This window comes from Jaculus jaculus, chromosome 3 (genome assembly GCF_020740685.1).
Source record: "Jaculus jaculus isolate mJacJac1 chromosome 3, mJacJac1.mat.Y.cur, whole genome shotgun sequence".
Classification (NCBI taxonomy): Eukaryota; Metazoa; Chordata; class Mammalia; order Rodentia; family Dipodidae; genus Jaculus; species Jaculus jaculus.
This window is the reverse complement of record NC_059104.1, coordinates 30,783,636-30,800,631: the sequence shown is the minus strand read 5'-3', so window position 1 is coordinate 30,800,631 and position 16,996 is coordinate 30,783,636. Positions and strand designations below refer to the sequence as shown.

The 16,996-nt window shown below is 39.8% G+C and overlaps 1 protein-coding gene across 1 annotated transcript in view; it reads left to right on the top strand.

The window, feature by feature from the left end:
• The window catches only part of Ndfip2 (Nedd4 family interacting protein 2), a 75,836-nt gene that overhangs the window by 46,316 nt on the left and 12,524 nt on the right, over positions 1 to 16,996 (top strand). The window contains exons 3-5 of the mRNA XM_045146023.1: positions 2,116 to 2,284; positions 8,051 to 8,184; positions 13,849 to 13,942. Of these exons, the coding sequence (XP_045001958.1) occupies positions 2,116 to 2,284; positions 8,051 to 8,184; positions 13,849 to 13,942 (397 nt within the window). The remainder of the gene's footprint in view (positions 1 to 2,115; positions 2,285 to 8,050; positions 8,185 to 13,848; positions 13,943 to 16,996) is intronic.

The following is a 16,996-nucleotide window of genomic DNA, read 5'->3' as shown; positions in this document are numbered from 1 at the left end:
TTTTTGTTTATTTTTACTTATTTGAGAGCGACAGAGAGAGAGAGAAAGAGGCAGACATAGAGAATGGGTGCACCAGGGCCTCCAGCCACTGCAAACCGAACTCCAGATGTGTGTGCCCCCTTGTGCATCTGGCTAATGTGGGTCCTGGAGAATCGAGCCTCGAACTGGGGTCCTCAGGCTTCACAGGCAAGCGCTTAACCACTAAGCCATCTCTCCAGCCCGATGAATCACTTTTTATGGTACTGATACTTTTGACTTCCCCTATACTGTAAGTGTGCCTATGTGTCCCTATCAATTTCTAAAAGAATGATCCTTTTAAGTTGAACATGGAGGCTTACTCCTTTAATCCCAGCACATGGGAGAATTGCCATGAATTTGAGACCAGCCTGGGATGCACAGTGAATTCCTGGATTAGAATGAGACTCTGCTTATAAAAAAAAAGATCCTTTTGAAGGGTGTTATAAATGAAGTAATAGGGGCTGGAGAGATGCTTAGCGGTTAAGCGCTTGCCTGTGAAGCCTAAGGACCCCGGTTCCAAGGCTGGATTCCCCAGGACCCACGTTAGCCAGATGCACAAGGTGGCGCACGTGTGTGGAGTTCGCAGTGGCTGGAAGCCCTGGCGCTCCCATTCTCTCTCTCTTTCTCTATCTGCCTCTTTCTCTCTCTGTCACTTTCAAATAAATAAATAAAAATAAACAAAAATTAAAACAAAATAAATGAAGTAATAGGTCTGAAGTCATAATGCTTGGGTTTAACCAACTTTACCCTTCCCAGTAGTTGTAATGTTTGGCAAGTTACTTTAGGTCATTTTATGCTCATGGTTGGTTTCTGTTTGTTTTAGTCATTGGGAGATAATATATCTCATAGATTTCTTGTAAGGATTAAAGGAGTTAAATGACCTCAATATAATTATTCCTACTTGCTAAACTGTCAATAAATTGGTTGTTACAGTATTTTTACAATTTTCTTATTCATTGACCTATTTAGCTTTAATAAGAACTATTTTTTTATACTTGAGAAAACCTATTTAAGACAATTGCATATTTCTAGAACACTTATACAATATTGGTCATTTCATTAATTCAGTATCCATTACCAGTTGATTCAAATGTAACAGAGGTAGTATTGAAACTGTTTTTAGGACTGTGCTTTCATTTGCGACATGTGCATTAGTAATAATACATGGTAGACAGTTAACTCCCCACATTAGGTTTACATGAATTCAAATGCATTTTGAATCATAAAACTTACTTTGGAAGCTTGTGACACTTTTAAACTGCATGTTTATTTTAAAGAAACTATCAAAATTCTGAACTTAATAGCTGAAGCTCTTTAACATTTTCTTTTACTTTATTCACTCAAAAATAATCCTGGGGCTGGAGAGATGGCTTAGCGGTTAAGCGCTTGCCTGTGAAGCCTAAGGACCCCGGTTCGAGGCTCGGTTCCCCAGGTCCCACGTTAGCCAGATGCACAAGGGGCCGCACGCGTCTGGAGTTCGTTTGCAGAGGCTGGAAGCCCTGGCGCGCCCATTCTCTCCCTCTATCTGTCTTTCTCTCTGTCTGTGGCTCTCAAATAAATAAATAAAATTAAAAAAAAATAATCCTGGAGCTGGAGAGATGGTGCAGTGGCACTTGCTTGCAAAGCCTGATGGCCTGTGTTTGACTCCCCATTACCCACATAAAGCCAGATGCACAAAGTGGCAGCTGCATCTGATCTTTGTTTGCAGTGGCAGGAGGCCCAGGTTTGCCCATGCTCCCCCCCCCCCCCGCTCTCTTAAATAAATAAAAAAAATATAAAAACGTGTTCCTGGGCTGGAGCGGTGGTTCATTGGTTAATGGCACTTGCTTGCAAAGTCTGATACTCTGGGTTCAATTCCCCAGTACCATGTAAACATGTAAATACAGATGCCCAAAGCGGCACATGCATATGGAAAGTGTTCGCAGTGGCAAGAGGCCCTAGGATACCTATTTTCATTCTCTTTCCCCCATCTCTCTGTGCTTATAAATAAATAAATGAATGAATGAGAAAAGGAAGCTTCTTTGCCTGAAAATTGCATAAGTTAAAAGAAAGTAATAAATAGGATCATACTGTATTTCCTTTTCCTATTTTCCTCAGCTTCATAATGAAGAGGACAACTCAGAGGCATCTGCTGGAGAGCAGCCGTCTTCCTCCAGTGTAGCACCAGGTTCAGTGCAGGCGGCGGCGCCTTCAGCACCAGCACCTGAAACTGACCCGTCCCCACCACCTTACAGTAGCATTACTGTGGAAGTCCCTACAACTTCAGGTATGAGATGACAGTGGCTTCACTAGTTCTTCTTCTTCTTTTTTTTTTTTAACAGTATAATTTTGTGTGATGATCAGACTTTCAGTGGGATGTTTTGTTTTGGAGACCATGTCTCATCATGTGGCCTAGGCTGACCTGCAGCTCATTATGCTGGACCTCAGATTCACACTCTTCTGCTTCAGCTTCCAAAGTATTGGAGGTGTTGGTATGTGTTACTGTGCCCAGCTTGTTAGTGGACTATTTTTATTTTTTTTTGAGGTATGGGCTCCTCTAGCACAGGCTGACTTGGAATTCACTATGTAGTCTCAGGGTGGCCTCAAATTCATGGTGATTCTCCTACCTCTGCCTCCCAAGTGCCGAGTGCTGGGATTAAAGGTGTGCGCTGTGCCACCACGACTACTTTTTTTTTTTTTTTAGGCAGGATCTCCCTGTATTCCAGGCTGACCTGAAGTCACTTTGTAGTTCCACTGGTTTGAGTTTATAGCAGTCCTTTAACTTCAGCTTTCATGTACTGAGATTAAAGGAGTGAGCCTCTACGACCAGCTGCTAAGGGACTTTTAAACACACATGTGTATATGCATGCATACATAGATCTTAATGTATATATGCTTATGTTGTCTTATAACAATGTTGTCATGGAAAGGTTCATGATGAGAATGGATAGGAATGTGGTGGGTATGTGTGACCAGAGGTAAAGGATGTGCATAGTGTTGTACCATATTCATGATGTATTAGTTAACTTCCCTTGCTGCTGCAACAAACCTGCAAGCAAGTTAAGGAAGGAGGAGCTCATTTTGGTTCACAGTTGAGGACAGAGTACACTATGGTAGGGAAGTCATGGTTGCTGGAGCTTGATGTGGCTGCCCACATTGGACACAGGCTAGGAACAGAGAGAGATGACTGCTGCTGTTCACCCAACTCTGTTTCTTTTTATTTAGTCTAGGATACTCATCGTAGGATGGTACCAGCCACTTTTAGGATGGGTTTTTGTACCTCAATCAACCTAGAATCTTACTCATAAACATGCTCAGAGGTTTGTCTCCTTGGTGATTCTAGATCCTGTCAAATTGAATATTAACCATCATAAGTCCACCCCTTGTCAACTTGAAACCCCAGCATAATGCTTTTAAGCCATAGCCTACAGCTTAATCCCTGTTGGCTCATGGTCATCTCCAAAGGCAAAATCCATTCAGTCTAACTCATAGTCTTTAACAGTTGCAGCACTGTCCAAAAGTGTAAGTACAGATTCTCTTCTGAGACTCAGTCTTTGCTCCTATAACATAAAAATAAGTTACATACTTCCAACATCCAATGGCACAGAGTAAACAGTCCCATTCCCAAGAGAGGAATGGGGGCATAGCAAGGAAAGGTCAGATCAAAGCAAGACCAAAACACATCCAGGCAAACACCAAATACTGCAGGAACATGTCTGGCATCTGTGATGGAATCTTCCAGCTCAAAGGCCATAAGTATTCCTGCATTTTCATCTCCACAGTCTGCAGCAGATAGCCTTTCTGTTGGAGTGATTAAATTTCATGCATGAAACTCTCCTAGGGGGATGTCTTATGCTCCTAGTATCCCTAGTGTACTGGGTTCTCCATTATAACTTAGGCTTCTTCATGCAGCAGCCCCTGAGGACCTCTATGCAGGGAATCTGACCCTGCCACACCTTACCTGGTCTCAACAGCCTTTTGGAACCTTGGCACATGTTTGTGTAAAACATATGTGGTACATTATGAGTGTCAAATGCTCATGTGTGTGCAGATGTTGTGCATGCTATACAGATGCTTGTAGAGGCCAGAGGAGAACATCACATCCCTGTCTTGATTGAAGAATTGTGCAGTTCTTTGAGATGAGATCTCTTTCTCAACCCAGAGATGCTGTTTTCAGTCAGTGAGCATCAAGGGCTCTCTGGTTTCTTTCCCCTGTTACAGATGTTCGTGGCCTACCTTTTTATGTAGGCATGGGGGAGTCGAACTTGGCAGTCTTCAGCTGTCTCAGGTCCTCACTGTGGCATCTCTCCAGCCCTCTTGTTCATTTTCTTTCTTTCTTTCTTTTTTTGTTCATTTTCTTTAGGTAGAGTTTCACTCTAGCCAGGCTGACCTGGAATTCACTCTGTAGTCTCAGGGTGGCCTCAAACGCACAGCAATCTGGCTACCATTGCCTCCTAAGTGCTGGGATTAAAGCTGTGTGTCACCATGTCTGGCTCTTGTTCATTTTTTTTAAATTTAATTTTACTTATTTATTTGCGAGCGGGGGGAGGGGAGGAGGGAGAGAGGGAGGGAGGAAGGGAGAAGACAGACAGAGAATGGTCACACCAGTGCCTGTAGCCACAGCGAACGAACTCCAGATACATGTGCTCCTTGTGCATCTGGATTATGTGGGTACTGGGGAGTTTGAAATTGGGTCCTTTGGCTTTGCAGGCAAGCCATCTCTCCAGCCCTCTTGTTGATATTTTAATGTAGTTTTTGAAAGTCATCTCCAAGGAGACCTCATTAGTTAAATCATAAATGCATATTTGTTTATAATCTTTATTTGATTTATATGTTTGTTTAGTATCCAGTGTCACGCAGAGGGTGTGTGTGTGTGTGCGCGTGCATGTGCTGTTCATTTGTTTTGTTTTGGTGGTGTAGTGCCTTGTGTATACCAGGCCAGCAGTATTCCCTTCTTTCTTCATGTACTTTTGTCTTTTTTTTTTTTTTTCTTCTTTTTTGGTTTTTCAAGGTAGGGCCTCACTCTAGCCCAGGCTGACCTGGAATTCACTATGTAGTCTCAGGGTGGCCTCGAACTCACACAGTCCTCTGCCTTCCAAGTGCTGGATTAAAGGTGTGTGCTGAGGACCGAACCCAAGTGCTCATCTACTGAGCAAAATCCCCATCCCTACTTCATGCAGTTTTGATATTGATTTCTCTTTCTTACTTGTTTTCACTTTAAGATTTAGCAGTTGGTTTGTTCATTAAATTTTATTATATACTAAATTTTCTTCAGTTGTTTTCAAGTTTCCAGACTATGCTATGTGCTAATTAATTTCCTATCCTAAATTTGAAAAACTTAATTTTGGTTTGGGACTATAGCTCAGTGGGAGCCTCTGGGTTCAATATTCAAACCACAAAAATAAAAGGAGATGCTTTTCTTGTTACATATATCTGAATAATGAAGAGATTAACTTTAAGAGTGCAAAGTGATCTCTTTGTTGTGGCTGCCAGTATTGCCACAGAAAGCTCTTAGGGTTACAGAGGATCCCAAAGCTCAGAGAGCAAAGTCGCAGTTATTTCTTTTTATTCATTTTAGAGTAGAGTGAGCTCAACTATGTTGTTATGTCCCGGGTCTCATGTGATCTTTGATGGTAGCTGGGGCTGAATCCTCCCTTTTTCTCATGCGAAGTGGTAGATGCTGGCTTCAATTAGGACTTCCACTGAGCTACTGCTCAGAGCATCTGCATTTGGTCTCTGGTGTAGAGTGTATCTGCCCCTCCCTGCATGGTGGCTGGGTTCCAAGTGCAGGCATTGAGAGAAGCTAGATGGAAGCTGTATCGCCCACTCTGGTACTGCCTCAAAAGTCTGTCATCTTGGTTTTGAGAGGGTAGGTGTATGTCTCTGAGCTCAGTCCTTTAGGAGAAAAAGAATTAGTCTCCACTTAAAAAAAAGTTAGCATATATTACTTGTAAAACATGGTAGGCTTCTTGTTGACATTTCCACATGTGTATATAATAGGCTCTGTTTCTCTTTGCTTATTCAGATCGTTCATTTTTTTTTTTTTTTTTTTTTTTTGGTAACAGGTTCTTGAGCTGCCCTGGAACTTGCTACCTGGTCCAGAGGAGTCTCAAACTCCTAATGCTTTTGTCTTTTGTCTCTCAGAGCTGCACCACCAAGTCACACCTATCTCTACTACCTAAAAAAATTTCATTGTATGTGTTCATAGTACATGGCACTGTATAAGGATGCTTTAACATAATATACATTGTTCATTGAGCTCATTTCTCCCTATACCCTTACCTAACCCTTTCTCCCCTCTCTTGCCCATTAATCCTCTTAGTTCAGTACACAGTTGTTGATAAGACCAATTTCAAAGAACTTGGCTTTTTGCCTTACTGGCTTTTTAAAAATTTATTTTTGAGGGAGAAAAAGAGGGAGGGGGAGAGAGAGAGAGAGAGAGAATGGACGCACCAGGGCCTTCAGCCACTGTGAACGAATTCTAACCGTGTGTGCCTCCTTGTGGCACATGTGTGACATTGTGTGCTTGCCTCACTGGGCATGTAGCTGTGTGGGACCTGGGGATTTAAACATGAGTTCTTAGGTTTTGCAGGCAAGCTCCTTAAATGCTAAGCCAATCTCTTCAGCCCTCTTACTGCTTTTGAAGCTACTGTAGCTACATACTTTTTCCTGTTATATCAAGCCTCCTCTCTGAAATCTTCCCATTTCAGTAAATGACAACAGTAGGCCAGAAACCATTTTGTACTTAATCATAAAATTACACATAGTTTTTCTCCTTCTTCTTTTTTTTTTTTTTTTTTTAACAAGGTAGACTCTTACTCTAGCCCAGGCTGACCTGGAATTCACTGCGTTGTCTGAGGCTTCCTTCGAATTAGGTTGATCCTCCTACCTCTGTCCTGAGTGCTGGGAGTAAAGGTGTAAGCCACCATGCCCAGCTCTTCTTCAACTTTTGTTGTATCAAAATAAATTGTTAGTAGATTTTCCATCCTTACATTTGGGAATGAATTGCCATGTCATGTTCTCATCTCTTCTGGATTTAGAGTGTTAGTATTTTGTTCAGCAGAATCTATCTGTGCTGCTTTTGTTTCTATACCAAGCAAATAAAACAATTGAGAAACATTCCATTTTCTGTTATCTGGAAATATAGCATATCATTTTTAAGATTACATAAATTTCAATGATAAAAGTAGCAGAGCCTGCTGTCTAGATGTGCATTTATTGCTGGAATCTCTTGTGGAGGGGAGACTTTTTTTGTTTGTTTGTTTTGTTTTGTTTTTTTGAGGTAGTGTCTCACTGTAGCCCAGACTGATCTAGAATTCACTGTAGTCTCAAGGTGCCCTTGTACACAACGATGATCCTCCTACCTCCCAAGTGCTGGGATGAAAGATGTGCACCACCATGCCTAGCTGGAGCCTTTTTCTTTTTTTTAATCTTTTCTTTTTTTATTCAAGGTACAAGGTAGGGTCTCACTCTAGCCCAGGCTCACCTGGAATTCACTGTGTAGTCTCAGGGTGGCCTCCAACTCACAGTGATCCTCCTACTCTGCCTCCTGAGTGCTGGGATTAAAGGTGTGTACCACCACACTTGCATCCTTTTTATTTTTTTCTTTGTCAGCCCCTAATTCTTACTTTGTTTTGTAACTCATGACTTTGAGTCATTCTAGGATTTGAGGTTTCTGTTTAGTGGAAACTATTGCTGTTACTTTTCTTCTTGCTGATCATCAGCAGTGCATGACAGCTTGTGTGTCTCATAAATACATTCCTTCTGCTCCTTCCTGCAATAGCAGGTAGTAGTGTTCACTTTATGAGTGAGGAAATGGACCGTCAACTCATTCTCAAGTAAACCTTAGGTATATCTACCTTTAGATGGTACTTGTCAGTCTTTTCTCTTTATACAGATATAAGATTATTTAGTTTTGACAGTATTTTATATTCATTCTAGCCTACTAGATAGGGCTTTAATTAGTGTCCTGCTATAAATTATGAAAGTATACTCATGGCTATAAAATTATATTGTTTTTAAAGGTTATCCTTTAAAAATTCTTTTTCTTCAGCGACTGAAGTTTACAGTGAGTTTTACCCTGTGCCACCTCCCTACAGCGTTGCTACCTCGCTGCCGACCTACGATGAAGCGGAGAAGGCCAAAGCTGCCGCGATGGCAGCTGCTGCAGCAGAGGCATCTCAGCGAGTAAGCAAGCTTGTTTCTTTGCAGAAGTACTATTTTTGTGAATTTATGTACACTTGATATTAGCAAAAATAGTTCCCTGCATTCAAGAGAGGGAGGGAGGGCTGGGGAAATGGCTCAGTGTGTGCATACCCACACACACACACACACACACACATGAAGAAATGTATGGATGTATATATCTGTATATACATCTACATATATATGTGTGTGTGTATGTGTAAATATATATATATGCTTCTTTCTCAAATAAATAAAGAAATAAAATATTTTAAAAAGAAGAGAGGGACAGTGTGTGTATGTGTGTTATTTTTTTCTGCTTATGTTTGTCAGATTTGGTGAAACTGACACTCTTTTAGTGAAATTCATTGTCCTTCATTGCTTGGCTTCCTCATTTCTATTGCTCTTCCTTGTTGTTCACCACAGTTTGTATCATCTTAGGCCTTATTTTTACTCATAGATTGACCTCATGCTAGTTTCTTGAAGTCACTGTGATTCTCCCACCCTGACAGTTCTTTTCTTCCATCTGGACCTCATGTCCACTGACCTGTTGATGTACTTAGGTATTCTCCTAACAGAGTTTCTAACAAAACAGGTACAAGCCATTTTTTCTACTTACGTTAAATGAGCATAACCAGTTAGTAACTCTATGAAAATCTTAAGATAGGGTAAAATTCATAGAGAACTAAGTTATAAGGGTGTCAAATGATTTTTTTTTTCAACTAACTTCTTTTTTTTTTTTGTTTTGAGATAGGGTCTCCTTCACTACAGACTGGTATTCATTATGTAGGCAGGCTCAAACTCATGGCAGTTCTCCTCCTGCCTCAGTCTCTTGTTGGGATTACAGGCTTTTCCTGTTTAATCTATTTCATCCTAGAATTTTGAAAAAATAGAAATAATAGTCATGGGGAATTCCGTCTGTCCCCTCTCCATTCATGTCAGTCATGAAGGCAGTGAAAGCAGTGTGTGCTAGGCTTTCTCTGTGAGAAGAGTCTCAGCTGTGGAGCCGAGATGTGCGTGCTCTTCTGCAGCCAGGTGGAAGGCAGGAGGTACTGCGTCTTACTGTGACAAGAGCAAGACTATAGTTATTTCACCTATTTCCTTCAAACTTTAGGATGTTATTTCAGATTCCTGGGTTCATTCCATGTGGTTCAGAAGGAAGACTCAAAAATATTACCTTACCTAGGAAAGCGAGAATTAGGTGAGAGTGAATGGAGTTAGAAGTGCTTACCTGTACGACATTGTTTTCTTGCTACCTTGAACCCAGAGTCCAAAGAGTAGATTCTTTGGGAAGTGGGTATGATCCCAGCATGGGCTTCATTCAGTAGCTACCTCCCTTTCCATAGTTATTCTGCTCTCATCCTCCAGTATACCCAGAGGTGAACACCGATACCTAAAGCAAGTTAGGTAAAGATAGAAAATCCTGTATTCGTTTTTCATATCTTCTTTCCTCTTAGAGGGGAAAGTAAGTCTATTTTAAGACAGTAATAGAATGAGTCCATTAAGGAGTTTTGATTTTGTGAGGGAGAACCATCCCATAAAGGACGGTCTTCCTGTCAGTGTGGATCCTCATTTGCTTGGAGTGTATAGACATAATCTCCCTTTCATAGCAAAGGCCTTTGTATTATACACATTTGAACATCTACTGCCCTTTGTTCCATAACTCCTATTTATTTATTTTAGAGAGAGTGATAGGAGAGAGAGGGAATTGGCATGCTAGGGCCTCAGCCACTGAAATCCAACTCTAGACACTTGCACCACCTAGTGGGCATGTGTGACTTTGTGCTTGCCTCACCTTTCTGTGTCTGGCTCATATGTGATCTGGAGAGTTGAACATGGGTCCTTAGGCTTCGCAGGCAAGTGCCTTAACCACTAAGCCATCTCTCCAACCTGAGGGTAGAACTCATAATATGAAGTAGGAAACATTAAGTCTTTCTGGGCTCCAAAGAATGTATAGAGCTTGTTTTATCCCTGTTGGAGAGAGAAATTCTGGAGTGTTACTAATCCAGTCCATCACTGTCATTGTTTCTAGGGCCTTGTTTTATAAAAGTGTGATTCCCCGCCTGAATTAGAACATGTCCACAAAGGAAAGGCCTATGTTTTCACTAGATTCCAATGTCCAGTTGTAGAAGATTCCATAAATTTATAATTGTTTTTTTTACTCTTGTCCCAAAATACCCTTATTTTGTAAAGTTGTATAAATATATGAGCATTTGTAAGTCTTCTTGCCTAATTCAAATTATAAAAATAAGTCTAAGCTGGGCGTAGTGGTGCACACCTTTAATCCCAGCACTTGGGAGGCAGAGGTAGGAGGATGGCCATGAGTTCGAGGCTATCCTGAGACTACATAGTGAATTCCAGGTCAGCCTGAGCTAGACTGTGACCCTACTTCAAAAAAAAAAAAAAAAAAAAAAAACAAGAGTCTGCTCTGCAAAGATGGCTCAATGGTTAAAGGTGCTTGTTTACAAAGCCTGTTGGCCTGGATTCAGTTCTTCAGTGCTCTTGACAAGTCAGATGCACATAGTGGTGCATACATCTGGAGTTCATTTGCTGTAGCAAAAAGTCCTGGCATGCCTGCCTGTTCTCATTCTCTCTGTCTCCCTTTCCTTGTAAATAAATAAAATAATTTTTTAAAGTAAAAAAATACAAATTTTAAGATTTATAAAATAAAATTTTATGGCATTAAAATTATGACACAAGTGCCAGGATTAAAAAATTTTTTTTTTCATCCCCCCCCCCCCCCGAGTTAGGGTCTCACTGTAGCCCAGGCTGACCTGGAATTAACTATGTAGTCTCAGGGTGGCCTCATACTCATGGTAATCCTCCTACCTCTGCCTCCCAAGTGCTGGGATTAAAGTCATGCATTACTACATCCAGCTCAGTTTTTTTTTTTTTTTAAATTTTAAATTCTTCTTTACAAAAAAATTATCTAGTGAAATTCAATGGAATTTTTATGCTGTTAAAATTTAGTGGACATTGTATTTCAGTGAGCTAATGGTTTTATATGTTTATGTGTATTTCCCTTGGTGCTAATAAAACAGTCACCTTCATCGTATGTCTCTGTCTTCTACTGTTCTTTGATAAAATAGCTTGGCCACTGTAGCATTGTGACTGTTGACTCTGTAGCGCTTCTGAACTTCCTTCTTGCTTCGCTCCTTTTACCCTTCTCTGTCTCCTCTCACTCCTCCCTCTGCTTTCTGTGTAGTATTTATCTACACTTCCAGTATTCACCTAAAGAGCATTGTCATGTCTTGTTTTATTGTATGTCTCCATGTGACTGAAGTACAGGCACCAAGAGCAAAGGCTTTAATTGGTTAGTTAATGTATTTTTATATTCAAAATATATTGTATTATATAAACTATTTTCATTTAATATTCCTTTCCTTCTTCCCTCCCTCCCTCCTCCCTTCCTTCCATCTACCTCCCACCCTCCTTCTACCCCTCCTTCCCTTTCTCTTTCTTTCTTACTTTTTCATCCTCTTCTTCCTTCTTTCTCCCTCCCTGCCTCCCTTTCTCTCTCTCTTTTGCTGGGTGTGGTGACACACACCTTTATGAGAAAGAAAGAGAAGTGACAGAATTGGCTCACCAGGGCCTCCAGCCATTGCAGTCGAACTCCAGATGCGTGTGTCATCTTGTGTGCATGTATATTGTTGTGTGCTTGCATCACCTTGTGGGTCTGGCTTATGTGGGACGAGGAGAATGGAACATGGATCCTTAGGCTTCACAGGAAGTGCCTTAACTGTTAAGCCATCTCTCTAGCCTTAGCGCTCTCTCTGTCTCTCTCTCTGTCTCTCTCTCTGTCTGTCTGTCTCCCTCCCTCCCTCCCTCCCTCCCTCCCTCCCCCCCCCCCCCTCTCTCTCTTTCTTTCTTTTCTGTTTTTTCAAGTAGGGTCTCACTCTAGTTCAGGCTGACCTGGAATTCACTATGTAGTCTCAGGGTGGCCTCGAACTCATGGCCATCCTCCTATCTCTGCCTCCCAAGTGCTGGGATTAAAAGGCATGCGCCACCATGCCCAGCTTACTCTCTTTCTTAAGGAAGAGTCTCTAACTCAAGTTGATCTAGAGCTCACTCTGTAGTTCTAGGCTGGCCTCAAACTCATGACAATCCTCTACCTTAGCCTTCCAAATGCTTGGACTCAAGGTGGGCACCACTATTAACAATGTTTTTAAAATTTAGTTTAGGCTGGGCATGGTGGCACATACCTTTAATCTCAGCATTTGTGAGGGGAAAGTAGGAGTATCCCTAGAGTTCAAGACTACCATGAGACTCCATAGTGAATTCCAGGGCAGTGAGACCCTACCTCAAAAAACAAACAAAAGCTCCTCTTCACAAGAGACTGTAGCAATAAATGCACATCTAGACAGCAAGCTCAGCTAGTTATACAGTAGAAATTTATGTAACCTTAAAAATGATATGCTATATTATATTTTCAGAGAGCTGGCTTAGCAGCTAGGTGCTTGCCTACAAAGTATAAGGACCCCAGTTTGATTCCCCAGTATCCATGTAAGCCAGATGCACAAGGTAGTGCATGCATCTGGAGTGGCTGGAGGCCCTGTTGTACCCATTCTTTCTCTATCTGCTTCTTTCTCTCTCTCTCAGTAAATAATAAATAAAATACTTAAAATGTTTTTTTTTGTTTGTTACTTTACACTGATTTTTGAGTTGTATAGGCTAAGCAGTAGTTTATTTTGCCAGTCTATCTATAACTTCCTGAGTTTTTAACTAGCTTGGAGACTGATTATTCATTTATGAGTTTCCTGGAAGCTAATAGAAAGCGGGAGTCTGCTTGGTACATAGACAAAGACTTCACAATTCACAGGAGGCAGTGATGGCCTTCTCCTTCCAGTTTCCCTAAGGTAGCACCCCTCTGTGAATCAAAGTCATTGGGAGAAGAGTGAGAAAGGAAGGATCCCCCATGTTGGTAAGGGTCAGTAAGAACGCCTGCACCTTTGCTCTGATGGGATACTCCCCTTTCTTCCAAAGTGCTCTACTTAATGAACATAAGACAGTGTTTCTGACACTATAACCTTTTATAAGAGCAAAATTGAAAAACAATTAAAAAATAGTGTTCCTTTGTGGAAGTTATGAAGAAACATGAGGGACCTGTGGAGACTTATCTCCCTACAGAGTTCACTCTTGATGGGCATTAGATTGTGTATGTCCTATTGCTCTTTTTCACATCACTGCAGTAATTGTTTTCAATACTTCATTTCTTGTAAGTGGAAATTTGTATATATATATATATATATATATATATATATATATATATATATATATATATTACAATATATATAGTATACATAGTAAATGACTGGACTAGAGGTTATGTACGTGCCCTTTTATTTTTTTAAATATTGCCATTGGCAAGCAAAGGTTTTGCTAATTTATATTCTATCACTGATTTTGAAAGTTCCTGTTTTCCCATTTGACATTAATGTAATGGTGTCATCTGTCTTGAATTTGTTATTCAACTCATTTTTAAATTACCTTTAAAGTTACTCAGTGCTATCTATGAAAAAGTAACATTTGCTAACATGTTTTCAGTTTTCAGCACCAGTGTCATTATTTCATTTTGTCTTTATGAGAAGTTGAGAACATTAGATGTTATTAAAGTTCTTCAAGATAATAATGGCATTTTAATGAGATTGTGTGATGCATATTTTACAGAATCAGGAGGAAGAGTGTCCACCAAGAGATGACTTCAGTGATGCAGACCAACGTAGAGTGGGCAATGATGGCATGTTTATGTTGGCATTTTTCAGTAAGTGAACTTTCCATTATATATTATTTTGGGGGTTGGGTGAAGGAATTTGGAGCAGTGTCTCATTTTAGCCCAGACTGACATGAAACTCACTCTCAGGGTCTCATTTTAGCCCAGACTGACATGAAACTCACTCTGTAGTCCAGGCTGGACTCGAACCCAGTTATCCTCCTGCTTCAGCCTCCTCATCAAAGGCAAGCCCCACCACATCAAGCCTTCTATACTATCTTCAAAAATATATTAGTTAAGTACATATTTATAGTAACATGTTAAAAAAGAAAATACTACTACACGTGTCTGCCTTAAAATGCAATTTGTTCTAGACTAATGGATCCTAAAATGCAAACTGTTTTTAGATAACTAAGCATGGTAGTCATTAAGATCCATTCTGCTCTAGAGGCATAATAAACATTTTTCAGCTAAGTCAGGTTCTGTTAAGAGAAATGCTGCTTTCTTACCTTCTTGGATAGAATGCTGACTTAATTCACCTTGTCTGTAAGGTTTATTTTGATGACAAAACTGAGAAATAATTTACTTATTTAAGGTAAAATCATACTTCATATATTTGAACTACTTTATTATTATTAGTTTGGGTTTTCAAGGTAGGGTCTGGCTCTAGCCCAGGCTGCTCTCATATAGCGATCCTCCTGCCTTGGCCTCCCAAGTGCTGCGATTAAAGGCATGTGCTATCACGCCCAGTGAACCTCACTTTTCATCTTGGTTTTATTTATTTATTTATTCGTTCCTTCATCTTAATCTTGAATTTTTTAACTTTTTTTTTTTTTTTTACATGAAAGAGAGGCCTCCAGCCACTGCAACTGAACTCCAGACTCATGTGCCACGTTGTGTGAATGCATGACCTTGTGCTTGTATCACCTTGTACATCTGGCTTACGTGGGACCTGGGAATTGAACATGGGCCCTAAGCGCCTGTAACTGCTAAGCTATCTCTCCAGCCCTTTTTGTAGGGAGGATTGAGGTAGGGTTTCTCTCTAGCCCAGGCTGGCCTGGAATTCACTATGTAGTAGTCTCAGGCTGGCCTCAAACTTACAGTGGTGATCCTCCTACCTCAACCTCCTGAGTGCTGGGATTAAAGGTGTGTACCACCATGCCCAGAAAACTTAGTTTTTCAGCTTAAATATTGTTTGTTTGTTTGTTTATTTATTTATTTATCGGGGGGGGCAGGTAGAAAGACAGGGAGTAGGTACCCTAGGGCCTCTAGCCATGGCAAATGAACTCCACATATATGCACCATTTTGTGTATTTGGCTTTATGTGGGAATCAAACCCAGGTTGCTAGCCTTTGATGGCAAGTACCTTAACAGCTGAGCCATCTTTCCAGTTCTTATCTTAGATTTTTTGCTAAACTTTTCTATTAATAAACTCCTCAAATATTTTGTTCATATAAAGAATAGCTTAAGCCATAATTCCTTACATGGTTGCTTTTAAAGAAATCTTTATTAGGAAAGATTGTTTATATATTATCCTATTTGTATGATAAATTGACTGGTTTGATACCGTCTAATTACTTAACTCTAAGCGTAGTTATATCTCTTTGTTCACTAACCCCAATATTTCCTCTTTAATCTTTATCTTCTAGATTTTAAAACACTTCACTATGTAAATGTTATAAATGCATAGAAACTTAGACATGCTAGATAATTTTATATTAAACATTAATTATACATATATAGAACCAGATGCAATATAAATTGTGTAGCTTTTACTAAATTTTACCAAGCTATGATTCCACAACTTATTTTTTAATACTTTCAGTTTTTCCAATATTTCAAATTGTAAGAGTGAAATTATTATTATTATTATTTCCATTTATTCCCTATTTTCTGGTAGTTTTTAGGCCTAGAGTGTGCTTTGATAAATTGATTTATTTGTAATTACTGCCACCTTGTGGCTGTTTCTAAAATTGCAACTTGCTATATTTTCTATGCTTAAACTGGTAACTGCTGTTGCTTAAAAGAAAAAAAAAGAAAAGTAACAGTGTTTGTAAAGTAGACATTTTGGCATATACTTTAATCCCAACACTCAGAAAGGAGGCTGAGTAAGGAAGATTTCCATGAGTTCAAGGGCAGCCTGGATTACAGAATGAGTTACAGATCAACCTGAGCTAGAGTAAGACCCTGTTTCAAAACAAACAAACAAACAAACAAAACCAAACATAAGTTGGGCATGGTGGCGCATGTCTTTAATCCCAGTACTCGGGAGGCAGAGATAGGAGGATTGATGTGAGTTCGAGGCCACCCTGAGACGACATACTGAATTCCAGGTCAGCCTGCAAAACCCTACCTTGAAAACAAATAAAACAAATCAAAAACAAACAAAAATATATTCTTTTATTCTTTAATATAGTTTATATAATTTTAGGTTGTGTTTGTACAGATAAAAGTGAATATTAATAAGTATATTTTATTTAAACTTTTCATAAGTTTAATTCTTGCCTTCTCTATTATTACTTGTGTTTCAGTCTTTTACCTCATGTAACCCTAGCAGAAGTTTATACTTACATTGGTAATGGGCTGGAGAGATTGCTCGTGGTTAAGGCATTTGCCTACAAAATCTACAACCTGGGTTCAATTTCCCAGTACTCATGTAAAGCTGGATCTACAAAGTGGCATATGTATTTGGAATTTGTTTGTGCTGACTAGAGGCCCTGGCATGCCCATCGTCTCTCTTTTTCCTTTAAAGTTAAATAAAATTAAAATTAAAAAAATTAAATTTGGTAATAATTGCATATTCTTGTTCAAAATATATAAAGGAGGAAAATGAAGTGGTACTGGATAATTTTTCATTTTTATTATTTTCTTTAAAACTATTTATTTCCAAGGAGAGAGAGAGAAGCAGCAAATGAATGGGTGCACCAGGGCCTTTAACTACTGCAAATGAACTCCAGATGCATGTACTACTTTGTGCATCTGGACTTATACGGGTACTGGGGAATCAAACCTGGGTTGTTAGGCATTGCAAGCAAGCACCTTAACAGCCCAGGTTTTTTTTTGCTTCTTTTAATCTGTTGTTATAAAGTTCCTCATATATATATG